General features: G+C 44.1%; 2 protein-coding genes across 4 annotated transcripts in view; one reads left to right on the top strand and one right to left on the bottom strand.

The window, feature by feature from the left end:
• higd1a (HIG1 hypoxia inducible domain family, member 1A) overlaps positions 1–27356 on the top strand; it is a 177782-nt gene that overhangs the window by 137842 nt on the left and 12584 nt on the right. The window lies entirely within an intron of this gene.
• Positions 443–26290, bottom strand: gjc2 (gap junction protein gamma 2). Its single transcript, XM_052088525.1, has 3 exons — positions 25924–26290; positions 2987–3113; positions 443–2903 (listed from the first exon to the last, which is right to left on the bottom strand). The coding sequence occupies exon 3, from the start codon at positions 2872–2874 to the stop codon at positions 1621–1623; it is 1254 nt and encodes a 417-aa protein (XP_051944485.1). The 5' UTR covers positions 2875–2903; positions 2987–3113; positions 25924–26290; the 3' UTR covers positions 443–1620.

Raw genomic sequence — 27356 nt, forward strand, 5'->3', positions numbered from 1 at the left:
TCTGAAAAGAAACATGTCAAGCAGAACTGTGACTTTATGCAAATATAGTTTGCTTTTATGCCACCTCCAACCATCATAATCTTTGTGTTTGAATTAAAAGATGCATTGATCTCAAATCTGCAAGAGGTGGGATACACGCTGAACTGGTCGTGAGTCAACGGCAGGGAACTTACAGTATCGACAAACAAGCATTTGCACTTCCACTACGAACACTTTTAGATGCTTCAATTCACCTGCCATTCATGTTTTTGGAATGTGGGTTGGAACCTGGAGTACCTGGTGAAAACCCACCAAGGCATTGGAAGAACACGCAAACACCACACAGGCAGGTCGAAGCTGCGATTTGAAGCCTCAGCCTCTGACCTGTGAGTCACCCCTTTTTGAAATTGTCACCCAGTCACAAACACCTCTGGCTCATAAATGACTATGTATGAAACACAAGAGTTGGCCAATACCTTTATTTTCTTTTCCAGAATAAAATACAAGAACAGTCTTGAAAATCTGAGGCACTTTGATGAATGATAAAAGTGAAGGCAGGATTAAACATTAAAATCCATTTTAAAAACACTCATTTTCAGGACTCAACATACCTAAACACATACCTGTAGTTTTAGCGCTAAAGGTGGGGTTTCTATTGTAACCTATATCAAGCATGCATCATCTCTAAATAACAAAAAATAAGTATGATATAAAATGTGATGTTGATTTGATTTGATTTTTTTTTTCATTAAACATGCGATGAACAGATCTGTGAGCGGGAGAGCATTCAAGGAATGTGATGATTCCATATCAAAACATTTCACATTTAATCTGCTTCAAGCAACACCCATTCATACTGTCCATACTATCGAAACAAAAACCATTCTTATTAATATAGCCAACAATCAGCAGTCATCCTTCGCAAGAAATCAGCTTATCAATCCAGTTTGATCACAGTCAATAAATAACTTGGAACACTCTTGGTTTCTGTTTTGATGAATTAGTCGAGTTAGAGGCGCAACTAACTGGGCGTATTTGAAGCACAAAATGACACTGGAAGGTAACAAAAACAATTTTCAACAGTTTCTTGGTGTGGGTGTGTGTGTGTGTGCGCGCGCGCGTGTGCGCATGTGTGCGCATGTGTGCATGTGTGTCCACGCTGTTCTGCAATCCTTTAAATCACAGGTGTCAAAGTCAAGGCTCGGGGGCCAGATCTGGCCTGCCACATCATTTTATGTGGCCCGCAAAAGCAAATCAAGCGTGTCAAGTTCCATGATGCTTGCTAAAGTCTGAACCAAAATTTCAAATTGTCATATGTAATCCACAATAACAGTCATTATTCTTGACTTCTGATTTTAAAACTATTAATCCACCATTTTTTTGATTAAACATTTATATGGTTTCCCAAAATTCCTTAATGGCCCTCCAAGGAAAACCGGAACTACAATGTGGCCCGTGACAAAAATGAGTTTGACACCCATGCTTTAAATGGTCTGATTGTTGTCCAAAGTAACGCAGGTCTTCATGTGCAGATTCTTTAACCCTTTCATGCACCCTGTAACATAACATGATAAGCTGTCCACTGTGGTAACCACTGTCCCTGAAAGGGTTAAGATATCACTGTTAAAACACAAACTATGTCTAGATCCAGACCGAAGTTTTTCCGTTTTTTACAATGGTGGCAGCCTTCTCTGTGGCCGACTTGGGCCTAGCCCCTTGTTTCTCCTGGACTGTGTTGACACGGTTTTGCTCCGCCATAGTTGCCCCGGACACAGGACTGCTGGTCCTGGAGGTCTGCTGGTGGTTTTTTGTTTGATACGTTTGAAAGGCCATGTCCAGTTGCTCCTGGGCCACACGCAAGTGGCGGTGAAGGCTCGCCAGGTCGGAGGGGATGTTTTCGTCTGGGCTTGTGCACTGCTGCTCCTGGGCCACATTGGCCATGTTCTGCTCATGGGTTGTGATGAGGCTGTTCGGCATCCTGCTGGGCTTGTCTGTCTTCATCACAAGGTTGTATCCGGGAGGGGAGGCTGGGATGTTGCGGGAGAATGGGCAGCCGAAGCTCCGCCGACCCCGATTCCTCTTGAGGCGCAGGGTGTCTTGAAAAGTGCCTATTCCCAAGTGAAGCATCTCACACACGTTTAAGATGAGGCAGAGGCAGCTTACCACATACATGATGAGAAGGAAGATTGTTTTTTCAGTGGGCCTGGAGATGAAGCAGTCCACTCGGTGTGGACAGGGGACCCGGTTGCACACAAAGGAAGGACTAACTTGAAAGCCGTACAGGAGGTACTGTCCCGCAAGGAAAGCAATCTCAAAGATGGCTCGTGACAAGAGCTGAAGAACATAGATCCGCATCAGCCCTTCTTGAAGGATTCTTCGGCGACCATCATGCTTTCGCTGGTCTTTGCAATTGCTGCTCACCAGCTCAGGTTTGCTCTCCGGACCCTCGAGCGTGTCTTCGTAAATCATCGGCTCGGCGTCGTCATCCTCGCCCTCCAAGACGTCCTCCAGATGGCGGCTTCCCCTCCATCTCGAGTGAGCCGGCATCTTTTTGCGGATCCTGTGCCCCCTCTGCCGGTCCTGCTCAGACGAGCGAGCAATCTTGTGGATTGCGTAGCCCATGTACATGATGGAGGGTGTGGAGATCATGATGATCTGGAAGACCCAGAAGCGTACGTGCGAGAGGGGCGCAAAGGCATCATAGCACACATTGTCACAGCCCGGCTGCTTGGTGTTGCAAGTGAACTTGGTCTGCTCGTCTGAGTAGATGGACTCCCCTCCGACGGCTGTGAGCACGATTCGAAATATGATAAGCACAGTCAGCCACACTTTGCCGACAAAGGTGGAGTGGTTGTGGATCTCCTCAAGCAGACGAGTGAGGAAGCTCCAACTCATGTTGCCCTCTCTAGCTTTTCAACTAGAGTCTGCGGAGAGAGGAAAACAGAATCAAATCATTCAACCCAGGCAAGGATAGGATCTCGTGCTAGTGCCCAATTCCTGAACTCACCGGTTGAACAGGCGACCATTTGGTGGATTCGTCTCTCGTCCGCTGCTTAAAGAAAGAAAGTTGGTGTCGGCTGTAACGCTAAGGACTTGGTTCGGGTTCTGGAAGTTTTGAGATTCAGTTGGACTATCTGAATGAAATGGATAAAATAGAAATCCATGATTGAGATTCATGATTTGACTGCCTGTACTTGATGTTCAGGTTATACTTGATGTTCAGGTCATTGCTTTCCATTGAAAAAGGATAGGTTATGGAACAGGGTTTTTTTTAATTGCTTGTTTGCAAATAGTTGGTTTTCTGGAGTGTCTGGCCAACTTGTAAGTCTGTAATTCTATTTCTGAAATTTTGTCTGTAGGCAATCGGCCCTGAATTTTGTACCAGGTTTTATAAGTTGAAAGCTAGGGTGGAGGAGGAGCCGCCATTTTCAAGTGACGGCAAGAGTCTGTCAGTAATAAAAAGCTGTACGAGCGCAGAGTGAGCAGCGGCTCATGACATGACACTGAACTGCCCCCCTTAAAACTGAGTGAGTTCAACCAGGTTATTAAAAGTGAATTTCAGTCTCTGGAATTGAGTCCTCTGACCACCATTTTAGCAGCGAGCACTCTCTTCTGAAGGTGGAGTGAGGCTTTACAAATGTCACAAGTTGGCATCCGTTACAGAAGGGCGATGGAAAGAGCAGAGACAGGGAGCTTCTCAATCTCTTTTTAGCCACATGTTCAATCAGCACTGCAGTTCAGCTCACCAACAGTAACGTTAGAACCATAGAGCGCAAGTGGTATAATGCGACACACGTTCATATTGGAATTTTTCAATATGGTACCAATGCGTAGCCAGTTCCCACAGTTAACATGAGAGACAGGAAGTGTAATTGCCTTGTACTGTAGCCCCACGTCTACTCCATAAAATAAAAAAATAAATACGACATTAAAAGTCCTTATGGATCCACCCATCCATTTTCTGTACTGCATAATCTTATCAAGTAGCTTAATTCGGGCGAGAGCTCGAAACACACTTGACTGGTCGCCAGCCAATCGCAGGGCACATATACCTATAGATAAATAACCACTCACATTCACACCTACGAAACATTTAATCTTCAATGTGCATGTTTTGGAAAACAGAAACAGAAAACCTCAGCGAGCACGCAAACTGCTCATTGGACGGCTGGAGGCTGGATATATCCTCTGAACTTTGCTAACCAGGCTGGCAATGTGCCACTAGTGGATTAATTAACTGTAATTTAATTAATCATCAGTCCTGCAATTTGATACTATTTTGAAGACTCAGTTAATGAATTTCAATGAATAACATAGAACATCTATTCGTTTTAAATATAAAATGTGGCCCCCTAAGAACAAAGAGGCTTGCCCATGGCTGGCTCGAGCATCCCCGTTTAGTACCGTTGCAAATGGCACCTAACAAAGGGTGCCGAAAGTGGTCATATCCTTTGGTAGCGTGTGTAACTTTTTGTCAGTTGACAAAAATGTTTGACCTTTGTTCTCTTCACAGTCTCTTCGATGCAACGATAAGACCCCCAACCCTGAGTTCATGGCGCCCTGCGCTCCCTGGCGTGGGATGTGCCATCTCCCCTGCCATCTTAGGGAACAGGAGAGGCTCTGCCGTGACCCACCCTCCCCCAACTCCCGCACAGCCTTTCATGATCCAGCACTGCCTACATTGGGGAAGGCTTTGGCCTCGTGGAGACAGATGGCACCAATGGTGGGTAAGGGCGCCTCAGGATGGCATGGCACGAGGGGCTGCCTCGCTAAGAATACTTGCATTCAAATTCAACTTTTAAATGCGTATAATGTACTGATGCCATTCTGAACAAATGCAAGAAGAGGTTTGATTTATTTAAACTGTACTATTGTTGCATCACTTTGTAGTGAAATACATCCAAAATGTTGTGTCATATGGGAACAATTCCAGAAAAAAAATATTCAGTAATATAACAGTCACACTTCATCCGGATCACATGGATCTATCTGTCTGAGAGATTGTATGTGTCAAGAATAAAGGCGTTAACATTTGTTCGAAATAAGCACAGGAACATTTGAGCTTTCGGTGTGATGCGGTGCGCTTCAACACCTCTGAAAATAAAAATTGTAATTTGAAATACATTTTTTGTATTTATCTCATGAGATATCTATTAAACAATAGATTATGTATAGCAGTATATAATTTTTATATTTTTTGATCAGATTTTTGCTTTCGACATCTGGATTTAATCAATATAATGTTACACTCCCACAGTCTATTTGCATTTACAGATCATGCCCATTTCAATAAGTTATGTTCTTAATTATTATGTCAAGAATTGAAAAACAAACAAACAAACAAAACCCACCTGGAGAAGTAGCAAATGCATTTCTCGTCCTAAATGTTCCTCTCTAGGTCCCTTTTCCAATCTGAGGTGAAGAACACCACCTCCATTCTAAAAGTCCCAGACCCCAAAACAACACCTTAGACTTTCTTTTGGCATCACTTTTCCTTCTTCACATTCTGGCTGGTGTCTGGATTCTGTTCCACCAGCTTTCTGAGCATGCAGAAAGTATTATTAAATAATAAAAAGGATGAACAAGGGGGTGGGGTGGGGGACAGAAATCCTCCTCTGGCAAGAGACCCTCATCCAAGAGTTGAGATGTGAGAATATGGTCGAGCGGAATGAAATGAACGTGAGGGAGTGCATTCATCCCTACACACTCGGCGCTCACGTGCAACATTTGTAACGCGGATGATGAGAGTTCCTCGCTCTTTCTCCTCTCTCTCTCTCTCTCTCTCTCTCTCTCTCTCTCTCTCTCTCTCTCTCTCTCTCTCTCTCTTTCTCTTTCTCTTGCTTTCTCTCTCTGTCTCTCTCTTTCTCTCCTTATGGCTTAAGCTACACACACTGACGACAACACACCTGTGCGATCTGACGAGACTCAAGATAAGAATCAAAGTGCCTTCATTTGTTAAAAAAGCTGCGCAGTTAGTTCAGAATCCCCCCCCCCCCCCAAAAAAAGATGATTATTGTGGTTGACAATTGAAGTGGTATTTGTCCTAGAAACAAAACGGGTGGGAATCACACAAAAATGAACTTGTATTTTTCAAATGAAGAATTTAAAATAAATAATTGAGAATTGTCAATGTTCGGTCCAAATGCACTATTGGTCTCCTTTCATTGTGTAACAACTCTCTGTACGTATGTGTTTGGGCTTAATTGCTGTTTTTATTATACAGTAGTTGCTGTAATGTGAGAGTGGCTCCAACTACTGCAGATGCAATGTGTAGTTTTAGCATACTTGGCCTGATTCAGAGATTCACAGTCTGATTATTTTTCCCACATTATTATTACGGCCTCATTTTTTGGATCACAATTTTTTTCTCAAAAGGTTTTTGCCCATAAAATTCCACTCACGGCGTGTTTTTTGTCAATCGGGTGCTGAAACGTAAAGCCATGGCTGAAACAGAAAGAACAGGAAGTCTGCTTATTTGGCCATTTCACAGGCAAACAAGCCTTGGAATTTTTGGTCCGATTGCTACCCAATTTTGACCCATCCACCCATCGCTCCATCCATCCATCCATCCATTTACAACATATTTTATTCCAGAACAAGGTCAGAGGGAGTTGCTTGCGCCTATTCCAGCTGACTTCGGGCGGAAGGCAGACTACAACCTGAACTGGTCGCCAGTCAGTCACAGGGGATATACAGAGACAAACGACCATTCACACCTACATTCACACCGTCACGCTGCCTGTACACAAGTCCGGCGTGTGTACAACTACACCATCAGCAACTCAAATTTGAACCACATACACCAAACAGCACCTTCATTGCAAAACGTTTGCATTGTCGTCAATGCGTGTGGGCAGAAGATTGCAGTCGGATGATTGCTCCAAAAAACACAGCACTTTAATTAGAGGTGTCATATTATCGCATTAATTGCAAATAATTAATTACAGTCATATTTAGTGCATTGTTTTTAATCGCATTAATCTAAATTTCCTGGGTATGACGTTAAACTGCATCCAACTGGTCCTCCAGGTTGGGGGTTGGGCGTGAGGTTAACAACCTCACCCTGTAAAAACAAAAACCTGTTACAGAAACGACGAGAGGAAGCCATTCCGGTAAACCACGGCGAAGAAGAGACGGCACATCCTTGGATGTATCTATGACGGGGCCGGGTGAAATCCAGCAGGAAGCCCGACCCCTGATAACCCCAATCTTTGGAACCAAAACCAACACCAGAGTAGGCACCTGGAATGTGCGCACAATGTTCCAGTCTGGTCGCATGGACCAGGTGCTGAAGAATATGAGGGACTATCGCCTGGACATCTTAGGCGTTAGTGAAATGAGGTGGACGGGGCAAGGGCGCCTCATGGTTAATGGAGCAACTTTTCTGTACTCTGGGAAGCAAGACCACCATTCCCATGGAGTCGGCATCATCCTCTCCAGTTGTGCAGCAAAAGCATTGATTGGATGGAAGCCAGTGAATGAACGGATTATTACAGCAAGGCTCTACACCAGATATGCCAAAGTAACCATATGCCCCAACAGAAGCTGCCTCAGCGGATGATAAAGACACCTTCTACAACCAGCTCCAGACCGTGCTTGAGGACATCCCCAGACATGACATCAAAATGCTGATTGGAGACTTCAACGCAAAACTGGATAATGACAGAAGGGGCCTGAATGCCACAGTTGGACCGCATGGGTTTGCGAGCTCCACGAACGACAACGGGGAGAGACTGTTGATGCTAACCAGTACCAACGGCCTCAGCATTGGCAACACCTTTTTTGAGCACAAGCGGATCCACAAAGTAACCTGGGTTTCACCTGGTGGCGGGACCCGGAACGAACTGGACTACATCTGCATCAACACAAGGTGGCGCTCATCATTGCTCGACGTTCGCTCCTACAGAGGTGCGGATGTGGGTTCAGACCACTTCCTTGTGGTGAGTAAAATCAAGCTGAAGCTGAAGAAGGTGAAAAAGGTGCAGCCCAAGAGACCTTACGCGGTGGCCAAGCTAAAGAATAAAAACTTCTCCGAAAGCTTCTGTGAGAAATTGAGTAGGAAGCTCAAGGTATCACAACACCTTGCAAACATTGAGGACCAGTGGAGTATGTTCTCTTGTGCCATTGCTGACACTGCAGAAGCAGTTATAGGCAGAAAGACGGGTACCAACAAAGAGAGATGGATAACAGACGACACCTGGAAGTTGATTGAGGAAAGGAAAGTGGCTAAGATAAAAAGAGAACAAAAGAGGAGGCTCCGGAGCTGGAGGATGGAAGACGAGGAGTACAGACACTTGGACAGGGCAGTGAAGAAGAGTTGCAGGAAGGATAAAAGACAGTGGCTAGAAGAGAAAACAAGAGAGGCACAGGAAGCAGCAGAGAACAACGACATGACGACCCTATACAAGATCGTGCGAGAGCTAACCAACTCCAGGAGCAGCTATGGCCTGCCAATCAGGAGCAAGGATGGCAGGACACTTCTAAGCGACGAGGAGCAAGAAGCAAGATGGCTGGAACACTTCAGGGAGGTTCTCAACCAACCAATGCCTCCCGTGCTCTTCAATTTCGACCAAGAGACACCAGCTCCAGCTCTAAATATTACATCGAAAGAGATATCCGAGACTGAGGTTGCCAGAGCAATCAAGGGCCTTAAGAACAACAAGGCACCAGGACTCGATGAGATAGCTGCCGAGCTGTTGAAACATGGCCAGGATGCTGTTGTGAAGAGCCTTACCCACCTGTTCAACCTGATTTGGCATGCTGAAGAGGTTCCTGCCGACTGGAGACGTGGGGTCATTGTCACGCTCCCCAAGAAGGGAAGCCTCGCAGACTGCAATAACTGGCGGGGCATTACACTGCTGTCAATTCCCAACAAGGTATTCTGCAGTGTTCTGCTACATCGCCTTAAAGATGAAGTGGATAACATCTTGAGGGAAGAGCAGGCCGGTTTCAGGAAGGGAAGGTCTTGCGCCGAACAGATCTTTACCCTTCGAAACATCATAGAGCAGTGCCAAGAACTTCAGATACCACTCATGATCAACTATATCAATTTCAAGAAAGCCTTCGACAGCATCCACCGGGAGTCACTGTGGCAGATCGTCCAGCTGTATGGTGTACCCCTCAAGTACATCAACATCTTCAGGTCATTGTACCACAACTCAACCTGTTGTGTCAAAACCAACAGTGGCACAACTGATGATTTTGACATTGTCACTGGTGTAAGACAGGGTTGCATTCTGTCACCCCTACTCTTCATTATCATAATTGACTTTGTGATGAGGAAGTCCATCACAGGAGCAAAAGTTGGTATCAAGTGGGGAGGGAGCAGACTAGCTGACCTGGAATTTGCAGATGATTTGGCCCTGTTAAGTCACACCCAGCCCGCACTCCAGGAGTTGACCAATAATCTGTATGAGCACGGAGTTAAGGTCGGTTTGCGAATTAGCCAGGAAAAGACCAAGGCCATGGCCGTCGGACAGCACCAACACCTTCAACCACTCACTCTACACCAACATGACATAGAGTACATTGACAGCTTCACATATCTTGGGAGTAACATCTCAAATACAGGTGGTGTGGAGAAAGACGTCAACAGTAGACTTGGTAAAGCTGCGGGAGTGTTCCAACGCCTCCGCAACATCTGGTCATCGAAAGCTATCACTACGACCACCAAGCTACGCCTCTATATGTCAGTGGTTATCCCAACAGCGATTTACGCCTGTGAGACATGGATGAAGACAGCCAACATAACCAACAAGTTAGATGTCTTCCATCGGCGTTGCCTGAGATCCATCCTGAGGAGCTCATGGAGAGACCACGTCACCAACGAGGAGGTGATGAAGAAGGGAGGAGTGGCTGAACTGTCAGACATTGTCTCTGAAAGGAGAAGGAAAATGATCGGCCACGTACTCCGACTGCCAAGAGAGAGACCGGCAAGTGTGGCCATGGACTGGATGCCAGAGGGTGGAAAGAGGAAGAGAGGTAGGCCAAAGAAGACGTGGAGACAGACTGCCAAAGAAGACCTCAATGAGATGGGTGTCAGCTGGCATGGAGCAAGAAGGGTCGCCAGTGACCGGACCAAATGGAGGAAACTCGTCGCCCAATATTCCAAATAGGAACGGGCGGAACTAACTAACTAATCTAAATTTTAATCTCTACCTTTATTGTTTCTGTAGGTGGGTTGCCCTTTTGTAATATTTTCATGTGTTGGCTTCCTGTGTTCGAGTAGTTGAGGGTGAAGAAAAGAACTGTCAGTCACAGCCTGAGGACATTGATTGGCTGTCATTATGTTTTGACTTATTTAGCACGAGCTGAGTAGCTCCCATTGGAGTTGGGCGGGCTAAGTAAGCAGTGGTCAGGAGAGGAGAGGTGAAAATGGAAGAGCATGTGAGAGTTCTCGGCACAATGAATGGAAAATTTACTTTTCAAAAACACCCTGTCGGCACGATTGACAAACGTAGAGTGTTGTGCCTGATTTGTAAGAAGGAGTTTGCTTACCACCGAAGCGGCTCAAGTTTAGCAAAGCACCCAATCATGAGTGCAGCCACAGATAGCTTTAGCACCAAAAGCATTAGCAATATCGCGAGCCATACCAAAGCTCTTCGCCAAACTAAACTCGAGGAGAACACCCGTACGAGGCATGAAGTCAGCATAGCTGCTGTGTCCTCAGTAGCCTACCAGAAGTGGTTGATTTTTATTTCAGTACTTTATTTTGTCATGATGAACAGTGTTATTTCTGAAGTGCTAACTTACAGCAATGTGCTTTAAGCGTCAGTTTTGTTTATTATCTGAAGCAAGTTCTTTGTTCAGTACTTGTATTGCTCAGAAAAGTGTTCTTACTGTTTTTGATATGTTAACCTAAACACTTTTTATGGACCTAATGTTCTATTTCATTTTTATTTTGTAATTCTTTGGAGATTTACAAAAACAAACAAAACGGTGATATTCACCCTCGTGGTCGAAACTAAAGGTTGCAGGTAGGACTTGGGACTAGTCTCAACTACAGCAGCAAGTGAATGGCTCGGACTACCGTCTATTCAAGTCTGTTTAAAAACAATGAAAGATTTTATAATGCCACTTTTTTGACTGTTGATCTGCCTCAATAATGTAGTGAATTAAAATGAAAATATGGGGCACTATCTTAGCACTTTTTAGATGAGATTAAAATATAGTTTCATTATATCAATTAATTACAGATCATAATTAATTTCACTATTTTTTAATTGCTTGACAGCACTCATTTTAATATTGCAGTGTGCAAGATCAGATCATGACCAAATGTTTCCAGCGTGATGAAGTGGATGTGATTGTGGGAGTGAAGTTGAGAGAGAGTGAGAGGCATCGGTGCAGATCCGCTCAGTCACATGGAGTAATGATAATATTTACATCTTCCATCCAGGAGCGTGGACAGATAACAGAGCGTAGCCTCACTTACTGTCATATTCGGGAAGGGATCCCTCAAAAGTCAAATGAACAGATGGCGGTTTAGTGTCTGGCTTGTATCTGGCCATCGTCACGGTGACCATAAAATGCTCAAATGTTACCCTTGCATGATCCTCAATAACCCTAGCGTCAAAGACGAATGCAGCGAACTCCTGTTGCGAAAAGCAACATTCCACAATTAAGTGACATGTCAAAGCCGGAGGAAAAAAAAACTCCATCAGTCAATGAAACCTAACCACAACAGCAACAAAGAGTCCACAAGTTGGCACCAAAGTAAGACTTTTGTTATGATCACATATTTGCTATAGACATGTCTTACTTTGACCCAAAGACAAAAACAGCAAACAAATGAGTTTTTCAGCAAATAAGAGAGGATGGGTACCCAAAAAAAGAAAAAGAAAAAAAACGCTCCCAAAAATAGTGACTCAGCATCTTTGTATCACTTTCGTCTGAGAAGAAGCAACAAGACGAGAGGATCGTACAGTGCTGTTTGAGTAGTTTCCAGTCCCAAGAAAAGCCATATGGGCCTGCAGGACTCATCGCCTCGCAGCCTGCCCTCTCCGTGTGACGGAGGAGATGTGGCGTAGCTAGCACCCCCGGTAAGAATACAGGGGATGCTGCTGGAGTGAGCGCTGGAGATTTGGACATGTGCAATCCCGCAGGGACAAATAAGCACGTGTTTGGCTTTTTAATTTTTTAAAAATGTAACTTCCCCCTCCCTCCAACTTTCAACGCTTTTCTCCCCGCTGCTACTTCCAAAATGTTTGCCTCCGCCAAACGACACAGATGGCTGCTAAGTGAACATTGAAGACACTCAAAGTCAACGTCACTTTGAGTGAGCGTTCCTCGACAGTGAGTGGAAGTGGCTGGCTGTGATGGACAATTAGCACGAGCAGGTCGCAGTGATTTAATGAAACATGATACTGACATGAACATCCCCACTTTCAATTGCGGCATTAGACAGAAACATAGCCGGCATTAAACATTTTATTTCAATCTGCACTGACCATAAAAATGTAATTTAATATTTTTGCCATCTACATCGGTTGAGTGGAATTGCATCAAAACCAATTTGATATAATAAATCGCATGAGATTAGAGGAAATGCAATGAATTGAATGGCATTATATGAGTGTCAACACAACCTTTTATTAAGTATTATTTAAAAAACTATAACGAAATGAGTGTAATTTACCCTTTCAAGGACAGTGGTTACTACAGTGGACAGCCTATCGTGTTATCAGGTTACAGGCTGCACGAAAGGGTTAAAATACAGAAATAACTGCTCTATTAGAATAAAATCCATTCGTGAAATGTGTGCGTGGCTACAAAAGTAGTTTGTAGAGTTTTGATTAGAAACTATAGTTCAAACATTTGTGTCTTGTTGGATTACTCAAATGCCTGCTTGTATAACCAGATGAAAATGAATGACATATATTGGGGAAAAGAATTACTGGACCAAAAAACAATTAAATTGTCATCTACAAATGCCAATCTGCTTAAAAATCAATTGCTATTAGACTTCATGAGGTACACTTGTCCAATTTAACAAGAAGTGAAGATCGAACCCTTGCAAAATAAAGCCCTTACGCAAGTCGTGAAAACCGCAAGTGATTTTAAGTTTTGACCCAGAAAAGAAGAAGTTTCCCATGTCAATTTGTCAACGTTATTCCAGTATAAAACAGTCTAATGTGAATGTAAAAATGTCATGCTAAACAGTTCCATTTGATATGTAGCCCTTTCAAATGTCCACCAGATACATTTGGATCATCAAACATCAAACATCCTTGGACCAGAATGATCAGGGAACGTCGTCGATGCTAACAGAGGGTTAAATGAAAAACATCCTGACGGGGTCAGTCAAAATTCCATCTTTTATTAGACTGGCCTGAGAATTCAAAATATTCAATATCAATCTGTACCCAATGTACCCAATTTTGTGGCCAGTCATTCAGTCATTGAACTGGTGTCTCATTCTCCGACCATTCAAAAAGTCAGCGTCGCTTAAAACCAAACCAGCAGCAGATTACCAGCAATGACAACAGAGGCGGTCGCTGTTGTGTCCTCAGATAATTCGGGCTGTTCTCGCTTTGGGACAGTGTGCTTCATGTTGATAACTATTGATTGAAGCGCCTGCAGCCTTTCTCCTGTAAGACATGCTTTGACATTGCTCGCCATCCAAGGTCTGGCAACATGTGACAGCCAAACGGCACTCATTAATATTCATAAGGTTATATTTTGGGGTAACATGTAAAGCAGATGTTCTCATTTTTTCATGTGTATACTGCCTGCTCCCTCTGTTTCTTAGTGATGTCTTTGTCTCAGTAAATCCCAACCACTATGTGACTCATTTGCGTGTCGTGCGAGATCATCAGGTGTGCACCGGGAGGGGATGCAATTTCGCTGAATTAGTCCGAAAAAGTATTATTTATATTCTACATAAAAGTTGTTGTTTTTTTTTTCTCTCACCCATTTACAAATGCCCGCAACAAATAGTGACAGCCAGGATGGTTAACGTAAAATATGTATTTTGCCTTGGCTGGAAAACACGGATCTGCAGTATCTGTCTAAGAGAAGAGAATAAAGATGTGTTTCTTTAAGGAAAAATCATAATAGTACACGATAAAAGTAAATTCTTGTAACTTAAAGTTAAGAAGTATAAAATTATAATTCATGAGTAAAACATTTTTTATCATTGACAGAAAGCCACATTTTGTCCTGAAAAACAGAATGAAAATAATCGACAATTAGTCTGACTATGGCCAGAATGAATTCTTAATATGACGAGAATAAAGTTGTAAGATTACAAAAGGTATGCACTCTGCTAAAAATGTTTATCCAAGAAAAAAAATGCAATGAGCATGAAATAAAATATCTTCAAAAAAGTTATAATGTAGTGGATTAGTGTGGCGACCCGGTGGTCAACTGGTTAGGGCACAGGTGTCAGAGTCAAGGCCTGGGGGGCAGATCTGGCTAGCTACATCATTTTATGTGACCTGCAAAAGCAAATAACGCATGTGAAGTTCTATGATGCTTGCCAAAGTCTGAACCCAAATTCCAGATTGTCATATGTAATCCATAATAACCTGATATTGCAAGCATTTTTCATTACCAATCCCGTTATTACATTAATGTAAACAATGTTGGCGGCCCGGTAGTCCAGTGGTTAGTATGTCGATTTCACAGTGCAGAGGTTCAATTCCAGCTCCAGCCTCCTTGTGTGGAGTTTGCATGTTCTCCCCGGGCCTGCATGGGTTTTCTCCGGGGACTCCGCTTTCCTCCTACATTCCAAAAACATGCCAGCCATCCATCCATCCATCCATTTTCCACCGCTTATCCGGGGTCGGGTCGTGGGGGCAGCAGCTTTAAGAGGGAAGCCCAGACTTCCCACTCCCCAGCCACTTTTTCGAGCTCTTCCTGGCGGATCCCGAGGCGTTCCCATGCCAGCTGGGTGACATAGTCTCTTGTCCTCTGGGTCTCCTGCCTGTGGGACATGGAACACCTCACCAGGGAAGCGTCCAGGAGGCATCCTAATTAGATGCCCGAGCCACCTCATCTAGCTCCTCTCGATGTGGAGGAGAAGCGGCTCTACTCTCAACCCCTCCCAGATGACCAAGCTTCTCACCTTATCTCTAAGGGAGAGCCCGGACACCCCGCGGAGAAAACTCATTTCGGCCGCTTGTATCCGGGATCTCGTTCTTTCGGGTCACGACCCATAGCTCGTGACCATAGATGAGGGTTGGGACGTAGATCGACCGGTAAATTGAGAGCTTCGCCCTTTCGCTCAGCTCCTTCTTTACCACGACAGACCGATACAACGTCTGCATCACAGCAGACGCTGCACAGATCCGCCTGTCGATCTCTCGCTCCCTGCTGCCCTCACTCGTGAACAAGACCCCAAGATACATAACAAGACCCCAAGATACATAAATTCCTCCACTTGGGGCAAGATCTCCTCCCCGACCCGGAGAGGGCACTCCACCCTTTTCCGACTGAGGACCATGGTTTCAGATTTGTAGGTGCTGATCCTCATCCCAACCGCTTCACACTCGGCTGCGAAACGCTCTAGTGAGAGTTGGAGAGCCCTGCTTGAAGGAGCCAACAGTACCACATCATCTGCAAAAAGCAGAGATGCAATACTAAGGCCCCCAAAACGGACCCCCTCAATGCTTTGGCTGCGCCTAGAAATTCTGCCCAATAAAGGTGATGAACATAATCGGCGACAAAGGGCAGCCTTGGCGAAGTCCAACCCTCACTGGAAACGATTCCGACTTATTGGCGGCAATGCGAACCAAACTCTGACATCGGCAGTATAGGGCCCAAGCAGCCCGTATCAGGGGGCTCAGCACCCCCCACAGAACTCCCGGAGGGACACGGTCAAATGCCTTCTCGAAGTCCACAAAACACATGTAGACTGGTTGGGCAAGTTCCCACGTACCCTCGAGGACCCTGCTAAGGGTGTAGAGCTGGTCCACAGTTCCACAGCCAGGACGAAAACCACACTGCTCCTCCTCAATCTGAGGCTCGACTTCCCGACTGGCTCTCCTCTCCAGCACCCCCTGAATAGACCATACCAGGGAGGCTGAGGAGTGTGATCCCTCTGGAGTTGGAACACAACCTCCGGTCCCCCTTTTTAAAAAGAGGGACCACCACCCCGGTCTGCCAATCCAGAAGCACTCTCCCCGATGGCCACGCAATGCTGCAGAAGCGTGTCAACCATTACAGCCACACACCATCCAGAGCCTTGAGGAACTCCGGGCGGATCTCATCCACCCCTGGGGCCTTGCCACCAAGGAGCTTTTTAACCACATCGGTGACTTCAACCACAACGTCCCGAGTCGAAGTCAGCAGCATCTCATCCCCACCATACACAGCGTTAGTGGTGCACTGCTTCCCCCTCCTGAGACGTCGGATGGTGGACCAGAATTTCCTCAAAGCCGTCCGGAAGTCGGCTTCCATGGCCTCACCGAACTATTCCCACGCCTAGGTTTTTGCCTCAGCGACCACCGAAGCAGCGTTCCGCTTAGCCAGTCGATACCCGCCAGCTGCCTCTGGGGTCCCACAGGCCATAAAGGCCCAATAGGACTCCTTCTCAAGTTTGACGGCATCCCTTACTGCTGGTGTCAACAGGCACCAACCACCTTATGGCCACAACTCAGATTGGCCGCCTCAACAATAGAGGCACGGAACATGGTCCATTCGGACTCAATGTCCCCCACCTCCCCCGGGACATGGGAAACGCTCTGCTGGAGGTGGGAGTTGAAACTTTTTCTGACAGGGGATTCCGCCAGACGTTCCCAACAAACCCTCACAATATGTTTGGGTCTGCCAGGACAAACCGACATCTTCCCCCACCATCGGAGCCTACCCACCACTAGGTGGTGATCAGTTGAGAGCTCCGCCCCTCTCGTCACCCGAGTGTCCAAAACATGCGGCCGCAAATCAGATGATACAACCACAAAGTCAATCATCGAACTGCGGCCTAGGGTGTCCTGGTGCCAAGTGCACATATGGACACCCTTATGTTTGAACAAGGTGTTCGTTATGTACAATCCGTGACGAGCACAGAAGTCCAACAACAAAACACCACTCGAGTTCTGATCGGGGGGGGGGGGGGGGGGGGCGTTCCTACCACTCACGCCCTTCTTGGTCTCGCTGTAATTGCCCACGTGAGCATTGAAGTCTCCCAGCACAACAAGAGAGTCCCCTGCAGGAGTACTCTCCAGCACACCCTCCAATGACTCCAAAAAGGGTGGGGACGCTGAGCTGCTATTTGGTGCATATGCACAAACAACGGTCAGGACCCGTCCCCCCCACCCGAAGGCGGAGGGAGGCAACCCTCTCGTCTACCGGTGTGAACCCCAATGTACAGGCACTGAGGCGGGGGGCAATGAGTATGCCCATACTGCGCCTCTCACCGTGAGAAACTCCAGAGTGGAAGAGAGTCAAATCCCTCTTAAGAGAACTGGTACCAGAACCCAGGCTATGTGTGGAGGCAAGTCCGACGATATCCAGGCGGAACTTCTCTACCTCGCACACCAGCTCGGGCTCCTTCCCTGCAAGAGAGGTGACATTCCACATCCCTAGAGTTAGCTTCTGCAGCCGAGGATCAGACCTCCAGGGTCCCCGCCTTTGGCTGCTGCCCAGCTCATATTGCACCAGACCCCTTTGGCCCCTCTCATGAGTGGTGAGCCCATGAGAAGGGAGACTCACGTTGCCTCTTCGGGCTGAGCCCGGCCGGGCCCCATAGGTGTAGGCCCAGTCACCAGGCACTCGCCATCAAGCTCCACTTCCAGGCCTGGCTCCAGAGGGGGGCCCTGGTGACCTGCGTCCGGGCAAGGGAAACTGAGATCCATTAATTTTACTCATCATAAAGGGGTCTTTGAGCCATGCTTTGTCTGGTCCCTCACCTAGAACCTGTTTGGCATGGGTGGCCCCACACAACTTAGCTCCTAGGATCATTGGGACACACAAACCCCTTCACCACGGGGGGGTCCAAAAACATGCATAGCAGGTTAATGGAACACTCTAAATTTTCCCTAGGTGTCACAGTGAGCGTGGATGGTTGTTCATCTCTTTGTGCCCTGCTATTGGCTGGCACCAGGTTCATGGTGTCCCCCGCCTACTGCCCAAAGAAAGCAGAGATAGGCTTCGTTATTGCTTGAAATTGTTGAGATATTTGAGAGACAAATTTCTCACAGAGAAAAGTCTGAATGTTATGAGAGAAGAGTAAAAAGAATAGATGAATATAGCAGATGTATTTATTTATTTATTTATTTTTTACTAAAAAGTTCTAACCTATGTTGGATTTCTTAGTGGAAAAAAAAGTTGCAATATGTTGAGAATAGATTTAGAATGAGAGGCAATCTGTGCGAGGGGACATTTTTAATATGAGCTAATAGAAGCCAGGCCTCAGCATTGTTGTTTTGTTCACCTTTAAGAGGTCAGTGTGAGCTGTGAGGGTTGGCAGCGTAGCCGAGTGAAGATGTCTCTCCTTGGCCGCCACTAATGTCATAACAAGTTTTTTTTTTTCAAAGCCACACGGCTGCGCTGAGCAGAGTTGATGCGAGCAGACTGCAGGGCTGTGGACGCCTGCATTTATGTAACAGATCGAGCTGCCCCCATGTGACTCGGAAATGCCCCGCCCCCTTCAACCTCTTCGACCCCCCCGGAGAAAAGAGTGACACAAGACACCAGAACGAAAACATGCAACTGCTCCCGCGCCGCCTGTACTGTGTGGCACTATCATTTAAGTGTTGTGGTTTGGGTGGGAGGGGCGGGGCTGGGGGGGTGGGGGCCGGGTATCCCATAGGCTGCCTGAGAGTGGTGGCAGTCCTTTCTCATTTGTTCATCTGGCTCCTCGTTTTCTCAGCCGGGCCTATCCTACCCGGGGGCCCAGTGCGTCTCATGCCAGTTTGACGAAGGCCCGGCTCCACTGAAGCGACGGAGATAAAAAAGCCTCGAAGGGTGCGCTGGCAAACTTGCGCTGCGTCGCGCGCACATGAGTCCGACTACTGGCCTGATATGTGTGAGTGTGTCGCTGTCATAACACTCCACCCCACAAAGACAATGGGAGCCACCAAGCCGAGTCAGTGTACAACTTGTTGGCGGATCTGGGAATTTAGTCACCGACTGTAAAAAAGAGAAGTGTCAATGTTTGGATTGGAGAACTTAAGGATCAACAAAAGTGGGAGGTGAAAGTAGTGGCTCGATATTTGTGCAGGTGGAACCTATTTGTGCAATCGGAATGAAAACCTATGCCGCAGACTGAGCCAAGGCTGTACTGTGAACAAAAGTATGGAGCGCTGTTTTTGATCCACACTGCTTGATTGTGGTGGTAGCAATCCGCAGGGTACGTGATGAGTGCATGGTATTCATTGTGATGAAGTTTGATACAGTGTGTGTGCAGCGTCACATGCCTATACAGTACAGGCTTGCCCTTCAGGACGTTCCGAGATCAATTCGCGACATGGCCGCCACAAGATGCTGAGATATCGCCAACTACCAATCAGAGGAAAGCTGCTTTGCATTTTCAAATGAAGGAAAACAGTGACATGTTGCGTGGTGGTGGTGGACCCCAAAAAGCAGGCAGGGGGGAGGAGCAGGGTGAACTTTACAAATTGTATTAAAATACTAAGCAAATCCATAACACACAAAGTCTGGAAAACAAAACAAATCCAAAGTAGCAAACAAAACCATGGCATAAGCAAAAAACAAAGTGATAAACACAAACCGACAGAATCCATGACAGCAACTAACATGACAGAAGCAACCCGACAATGTGCTGTCGGGCCGGGAGTCCTTTTCAAGCAATGATTACAGAATGACCAACAGGTGTGCAGCTGCAGGGAGAGCCCTACATTGCCACCTGTTGGTCACAAAAAGAATCATAAATGTTAAACAGAAATCCAACCATCCAAGGTGCCAGGCATTGAAGACCATCGAGAATTGCTTGAAAGGGTTCATCCTTAGCTGGGCATTTCCAACCCAAATGATCTTGAAAAGGGTGTCAACGATTTTTTTTTAAATCAGTGTGGCATGGTTCCTACCGACTGCTGTCAGGCTGATGAATAAAAAATAACAATCATAATAATAATAGTAATTAAATGATGTGAAGGAAAATTGTAAATAGTACTGCGATTTATCCATTTTGTGTTCATATTGCATTTAATTGAAAGATGTTTGTTGTTTTTTTCTCTTTCTTCTTTCTACATACATTCTTGCTGCTGGAGGCTGTAAATTTCCCCAGTGTGGGACGAATAAAAGATATCTTATCTTATCTTATGGGACCTTTAGAGTGCTTCACATTACTGTTTTACATTATTGTCCCTTTGATCTTTATGCACTGATCAAAAAAATCAGAAATTACTCACATTTACTCAATACAAAAGTCATTTTTTCACTGAGTACTTGCTCTTACTCAAATAATTATTTGGAGGGCTACGCAAATAATTATGTAGAGGGCTACTTTTTATTTGCGTCATATTTCATATTGCACTAGTCCACACTAACAGTGCTTGACTTGAATATAATTGGCTACTCTGCCTACCTCTGCCCAGCATATACACACGCGCACGCACAAACACACGCGGGCGCCCAACCACGCACACGTGCGCATATGCAAGCACGCACGCACGCCGAGATGAGCGACAGCCGGAACGTCACCAAACATGAACAGAACAGAAACACACAGACACATAAAGTCTTTTTTCGCCCCTATTTTCTCCTCCCAACGTTCGCGCTCGACTTGGGACCAGTCCGCTCCGCTCCAGGTCGATCGCGGCTGATGTATTGGACACCCATGCCTTAAAATCGGAGGTAATTCGCTGACTAGCTTAGCGTTGAGCGCTAAGCACCGTTGTTTGCGCGTGAGCGCTGATTCAGTTGTCATTTGATTGGTTGCCCTGTATGTCAATCATAAGCGCTAAACGCCGTGGTTTGCGCATGAGCGGTGATTCAGTTGTCTTCTGATTGGTTGCCCTGTATGTCAATCAAGTAAAGGGATTAACGATAGGCTGACGTAGTAAATTCTGTGTATTTAACGCCGTAGTTTGAATGCCAGCGCCACTGCCGAGACGTCATTTGAAAGCCCGGGAGCCGCATTGAGCCGGCGGAAGGGCCGCATGTGGCTTGCGAGCCGAGGGTTGGTCACCCCTGTGCTAAGCGCACCGGAGCCTGTTGCACACTCACGGCGTGGATGCTTAGCCGGGTGAAAACAAGCTCGGCATGGTAGCAATCCAAAACCATTTGGTGCTGATGTTTTGCAATTTGTTCTCGAGTTTTCCCAAGTCCTTAATGAGGGACAGCAAAAAAGAAAATGGATGGATGGATATTGACTCTCATTTGTATTAAGAGAACATACTGAATGTCATTATTTATACTGAGATTATTAAGGAAATATGCTAATTATTATGACAGCAATGATTGTGGTAATCACCTAAATAACAGATACGACTGACTGAATTTGCAATCAAAAAATTATATTAACAATCATTTGTCTAAGTACATTTACATCAAATGCATGCATGCAAACATATACACGTATACATGCACATATTTCAAAGTTGAAATTGATATTTTGCTGTTTTTCATCCCACACCAGATCTTCATCTTGCTGTAGCTAATGAAGTTCCCCCATCAGGGCACTAAAATCTGACTTGCCATCCAAAGGAAGGCAAGAACAAAGCTTTGCCTGCAGAGTGTGGTGGGGCGGCTGGTCTTCATCCTTGACATTATCTTGTCTTAACCAGCCGTGTCGTGGACTCCGAGCAGGGGCACGCCCGGAGGAGCGGCAGACCTCGTCAGGGTCATTTGCAGTAGCAGAGAAATGTTAACGGCATATTTCCCCCTTACTCTTCTGTTCCTCCAGACGCCTCAGTCCAACTCAGTGAACTACCAACACTGCAGGGGGCACCGAGGGCAATCTCCCACACTCGCTCGCTGGCACTTATTCACGCAACGACAGCTCCTATGCGCACATTATATCGTCATGTTAGCAGATGATGCATGACTCAGCTTTCAAGGCAGCGATAAGCATGTTCAAGGTTGATCATTTACATGGGGTCAAGGTCAACAGTGAGTGCATGAAGGTTAAATCTATAGAACAAATATACCGACTGGTTAGGGGTGGGGGGACACTCCATTTTCCGAAGAACTTAGGGATATTGGCCTCTTTTCTTTTGTGGTTGCAACTTGTGGCCACTAGATGGGAATCACCTTCTTGATCAAAAGATTTCCATCATCTGGAGTATCAAAATAAAATCTACAAAATATGTTAACATGATTAAAAAAAAGTTATTTGTATATTTTTTTAAATATATAACTTAAACAATGAAATAAATGACATCTAAAGCCAAAAGTTATAATTAAAGTCAATCATGTTTATAAAATATTTTACAGATGGTATATTTGTTAATATTATAAAATCAAGTATATAAACATGTTTTAAAATAAATAAGTAATAACAAGATTAAAATGTGTTGAAGATAATACAAATATATATTTTAAAAATATTTTTCTAATTGATTTAATTTTTTAAAAATATGTTTAAATGATATAGAAATAAACAACTACATTCTATAAAATATTTTTAGTGTGAAAAAAATCTAAATTATTTAAGATCACAAAAATGTGTAATTCTATGCACTGGTAAATAAATAACAGTGAGTCCCAAAACTGTGATGAAAGTCAAACATCGTTTTGTTGTACAAACAGCTTCACCAGCCAACTTCTGTTTTGACCCACCTCCAATCAGAAACAAATGCAGCCTCAAAATTATAATTGTTGCATATGAATTAAATTTGTAGCTGGCTTTAAATGTGCAAACCTTCACATGATGTTGATGTAAATATTTTTTAATTAAAAAAAGAAACACGCTAGCCTAACTTTTTGACATATTTTGTAATATTTCAATAAATATATTGACCTGGCGAAAAGAGAAAATAAATTTTAATGGTTAAACGTGCAGCGGGTCAAGTTGGCCTGTAAATGTTTTTGGTGTACCAAAAAATGACCCGTGAACATTTTTGGTGGACTAGAGAACAAACATAAACAGGCAAGTTAACAATTTTTTGGCCCTTTGAGGGATATTTAACTGGGCAAGTGGGACAATCAACCTGTCATGTGGCTTGCTGAGTCACGCTGGGGAAACAAACAGTCTAGGTGCAACGACCCCAGGCAAGTATGAAAACAAACGGACATCACACTGTGACAATATAAACAAGTACCAAAGCAGATTCTCTGGTGAGTCAAAGGCCTATCAGGCAGCCATTGCAGTTTTGTGAGGGTTATGCTAAAGTTATGACAAAAAAATGATTTAAAAATTGAGTAACAGATTTTACATAGCACTCCCCTGATGTTTCCAAACATTAGCATGCAGACACACACGCACACACACAAGTGTGAGGAATCTAACCGACATGAACAAGCACGGCCAGTCCATTTTGGTTCGCAGGTGCCATTTTGGAGGAGTTGGGGGCTGAATGATTTAAAAAGTAATGCCATAGATTTTTTTAGTTTTTACTCCTTCATATTGCGATTGTGATTTAATATGTGTTTATTTTTTTCACGTTCCTCTTCCTGTGTATTTTTTTAAGCAGACACAAGCAAGGAAAGAAAACCTGACACAGGTACTTACACCAGTGTTTTCCAGCATTTACCGAGCCAGGGCATGTTTACAATGTTTACATTTGGAAAACCACTCAAAATGCCACATAAAGTACTGTATTTTCCTCACTGTAAGGCACTTTGGAGTATAAGGCGCATCTTCAATGAATGCCCTATTTTAAAACCGTTTTCATATATAGGGCACACCGCATTATCAGGCGCATAGAATAGAAGATACAATACTGGCTGAGGTTGTGTTATGTATCCACTAGATGGAGCGATACAAAAGGAAATATAATACAATACAGCTTTTTTTATATCAAGCTTTACAACCGCTGCTGCTGAAATAAAGGGCTTCACAGAATATTTTAAATACTACGTCCAAGAAATAAGAATATTGATCCGTATACCTGTATCAGCTGCATCAGATTACAAGGCGCATTGTCGGCTTTTGAGAAAATGGAATGCTTTTAGGTGCCTTATAGTGTGGAAAATACGGTATGTCCATTATTCCCTCGCATATTGGCGACATGCTACTTTTGAATTCACCTAATTGTGGATTTTATTTTTTGGGGGGGAGTGAGTTGACACATATCCTCCTGTTAGTTGTTGTAGAACTCACCTACTTGCTGTTTTTCTGGTCTGGCTAAAGACCTATCTAATATAAAAGTATTTCTTTCGGGCCGTCTTGCATCATCTTGCAAGACGGCAACTATGAACTATGTTGAAGTGACAGGAGGAGGTCAAGGGCATCTTTATTGTCAAATATGCTTTATGTATGACATGCAGCATAGATTAAATTTCTTCCTCTAGATCCTCAGTGCAAACATGCATGCAAACATGCTGTGCATTAAACACACACAGCTAAAACAAGATAGCAGCTACACTGTATAAAATACATAATACGTAATCTGAACAGCATAAACAGTATAGACAATCTACGTATCTTCTGAGATTTCATTATTTTTTTTATTTATAAATATAATTTTAAAATGTAATTATTTTTATTATTCTGCCTGTCACTATACTGTATGTCGCCAGCAGAGATGCATTATTTCTCTTAAATAAGTTGTCCTTTTCAGACTAATGAATTTTATAATTGAATCCGTTATAAAAACTGTAGTAGGGAATCACTTTCCTAGACAGATGCGCGACGCTTAGAGTTGTGACATCAGAGTGTAGACAGAACCTGGCATGAAAGCTTGGAGATTTGCAAGGCTCTCATCACTTGGTTTCACAAGCTCTGATCTTGATCAACATTTTTGTAAATAAAAAAAAGTGTCGACCTGAGGAGGAACTCCATCAATCACTTGCCATAATTTGTCACTTCAACATCTGGTGGCAACAGGAAATGTTTAATCTCTGCTTATGAGGAAATTCAAAGTAATAATAGACAAATATTTTTATGGGACTTGGGTCCCAGGTCAGTGTGGCATGCCTGCCCATAAAACTGTAGTAACGAGCACAGGTAAGTTATCGAGTTTAGTTGCTTACTGTAATGCCCCCACATGTTTAGAAAGGAGAGCCACATTCGCACTTCACCCATTTATTGAATGCCGGGACACAATAAACACACTTTTGCAGGAGCTGCTGTTTGCTGCAGTTCACACCGAGATCCTCACAAACAGAGTTGGCCCCGCCCCCTTAAACACTCTATCTGTATTTTGTATCTAACACACAAGGCATTGCAATATGTAAATTATTTCCTATACATTTCATATCCACCATTTTGTGTGCGCGATTAAAACATGTTTACATTAGTTTAGGTATATTTTAGTAACTTCAAATGTGTTTCAACCATTTAGGAGGGTTAAAACAATTTTTATTTTTATTTTTCTTCCATATCATATTAATCGCGGATTTTCACCCTGCATTGTAGACGGGTTGGCAACATATTGCCTGCAATCAAGGCGGGTTTAGTGTAGTTTTCAAAGAAAAAAACTATGAAATTGAAAAGCCATTTACGGGTTTGTGAAACCCGCCTGCAAGAGATGATTTAATCGCTTACTCTCCTAAACTGTAAACACTGTTTTCTTTTATGCGTGTTGGTCAAAAATGTTCATGAGCTAAGTATAAGCAAGTTATAAAAATGCCGTAAATTTAAAAAACAACAGGAAAGTTAATTTCTTAAGATGAGCTCTACAGGTAGTTCCAGAAGTATTTGGACAGTGAAAAACGGCTATAATTCTGAAATGCAAATGCCATTTTTTTTGGTGAAAACTGTTAATTAACCCTTTCATGCACCCTGTAACCTGATAACTTGTTAAGCTGTCCACTGTAGTAACCACTGCCCCTGAAAGGGTTAAATCGGATCCCCATGGCAGATCCAAGACATCATCACTGTCACTGTCCAATTACTTGTGGAGTGAAATGATGACTCCTCAAAATGTGCCTTACCTGTCCACGTGGGTTGAGCGGCGGTCTTTCCTATATTGTATGGATGAGCATGCTGGGCGAGCATCCAGAGGCATTGTTGTGTTGCGTTCACACACGACAACAGCAGCACGGCATGTGAGACAATGGCTCATTTTTCATCAAAACCGATCCCCACCAAGTACAGGCAGCACTCTCAGGAGAGCTGGACAGCCCGCGCGTGAAGGCCCCCCATTGTTCCCCCGCCGCCTGCATGGCTGTGACTCTTTATTAATGATTTTTACTACAGCTCCATTCATGCTTTTTTTTAATTATAAGTCTGTCCGCAGGATGGAGGCAAAAAGACAGTGGGTGGGAGTGTTCATGCCTCCAAAAATTCATTCATTAATCAAGAAGTCACCACAAATCCATTCCAAAAATGAATTAAACCGAGCTAAATTTGAAAAAACTAACAATAATCAGAACACTCTAAGCTAATACAACTCAAAATATTGAAAATGGTATTAAAAAGGAAATATGTGCTGATTTTATCTCATTTAGATAGATAGATAGATAGATAGATAGATAGATAGATAGATAGATAGATAGATAGATAGATAGATAGATAGATAGATAGATAGATAGATAGATAGATAGATAGATAGATAGATAGATAGATAGATAGATAGATAGATAGATAGATAGATAGATAGATAGATAGATAGATAGATAGATAGATAGATAGATAGATAGATAGATAGATAGATAGATAGATAGATAGATAGATAGATAGATAGATAGATAGATAGATAGATAGATAGATAGATAGATAGATAGATAGATAGATAGATAGATAGATAGATAGATAGATAGATGCCGCTGGAGTGGATGTCGTGGTCCAAAGTCCCAAGTGATGGAAACATCAGAAAGAAGGAACACGAGAAACTCGAGAAATACCAAGCAAGGGCTCAGAGAGGAGCTGGAGAGAGTCTGGAAGGTAATGGTGACAGTCGTGCCTGTGGTGGTCAGAGCACTCGGGGCAATGACCCCTAAACTAGATTAGTGGTTGCAACAACATCGGACATAGAAAAGCGCAGTGCTGGGAACAGCAAGGATGCTGCGCAGAACCTTCAAGAGCGTGAGACAAGGATTATATAAAATACATATATATCTTGCTGGAATCGGGCAGATTGTACCTTCAAGCATCAATATTCAATGGTCTCCAAAAACAGGATATTTGTTCAATGATTAACATTGCATCATCAAAGATTGAAAGCAATTTTAAACATTTTCAATTGGTCAACAACAACAAAACAATGACACATGTGGACTAACCAATAATATAACTTTGTGTGTGTGTGTGTGTGTGGGGGGGGGGGGGGGGGAATTTACCAAATTGTGGTTTGGGCCCAACAACTCCGACATGAAATTTGAACTGGTGGCCAGGTCGGGCCAGCATCAGTGAGCTTCGGTTGGCC

This window comes from Hippocampus zosterae, chromosome 15 (genome assembly GCF_025434085.1).
Source record: "Hippocampus zosterae strain Florida chromosome 15, ASM2543408v3, whole genome shotgun sequence".
Lineage (NCBI taxonomy): Eukaryota > Metazoa > Chordata > Actinopteri > Syngnathiformes > Syngnathidae > Hippocampus > Hippocampus zosterae.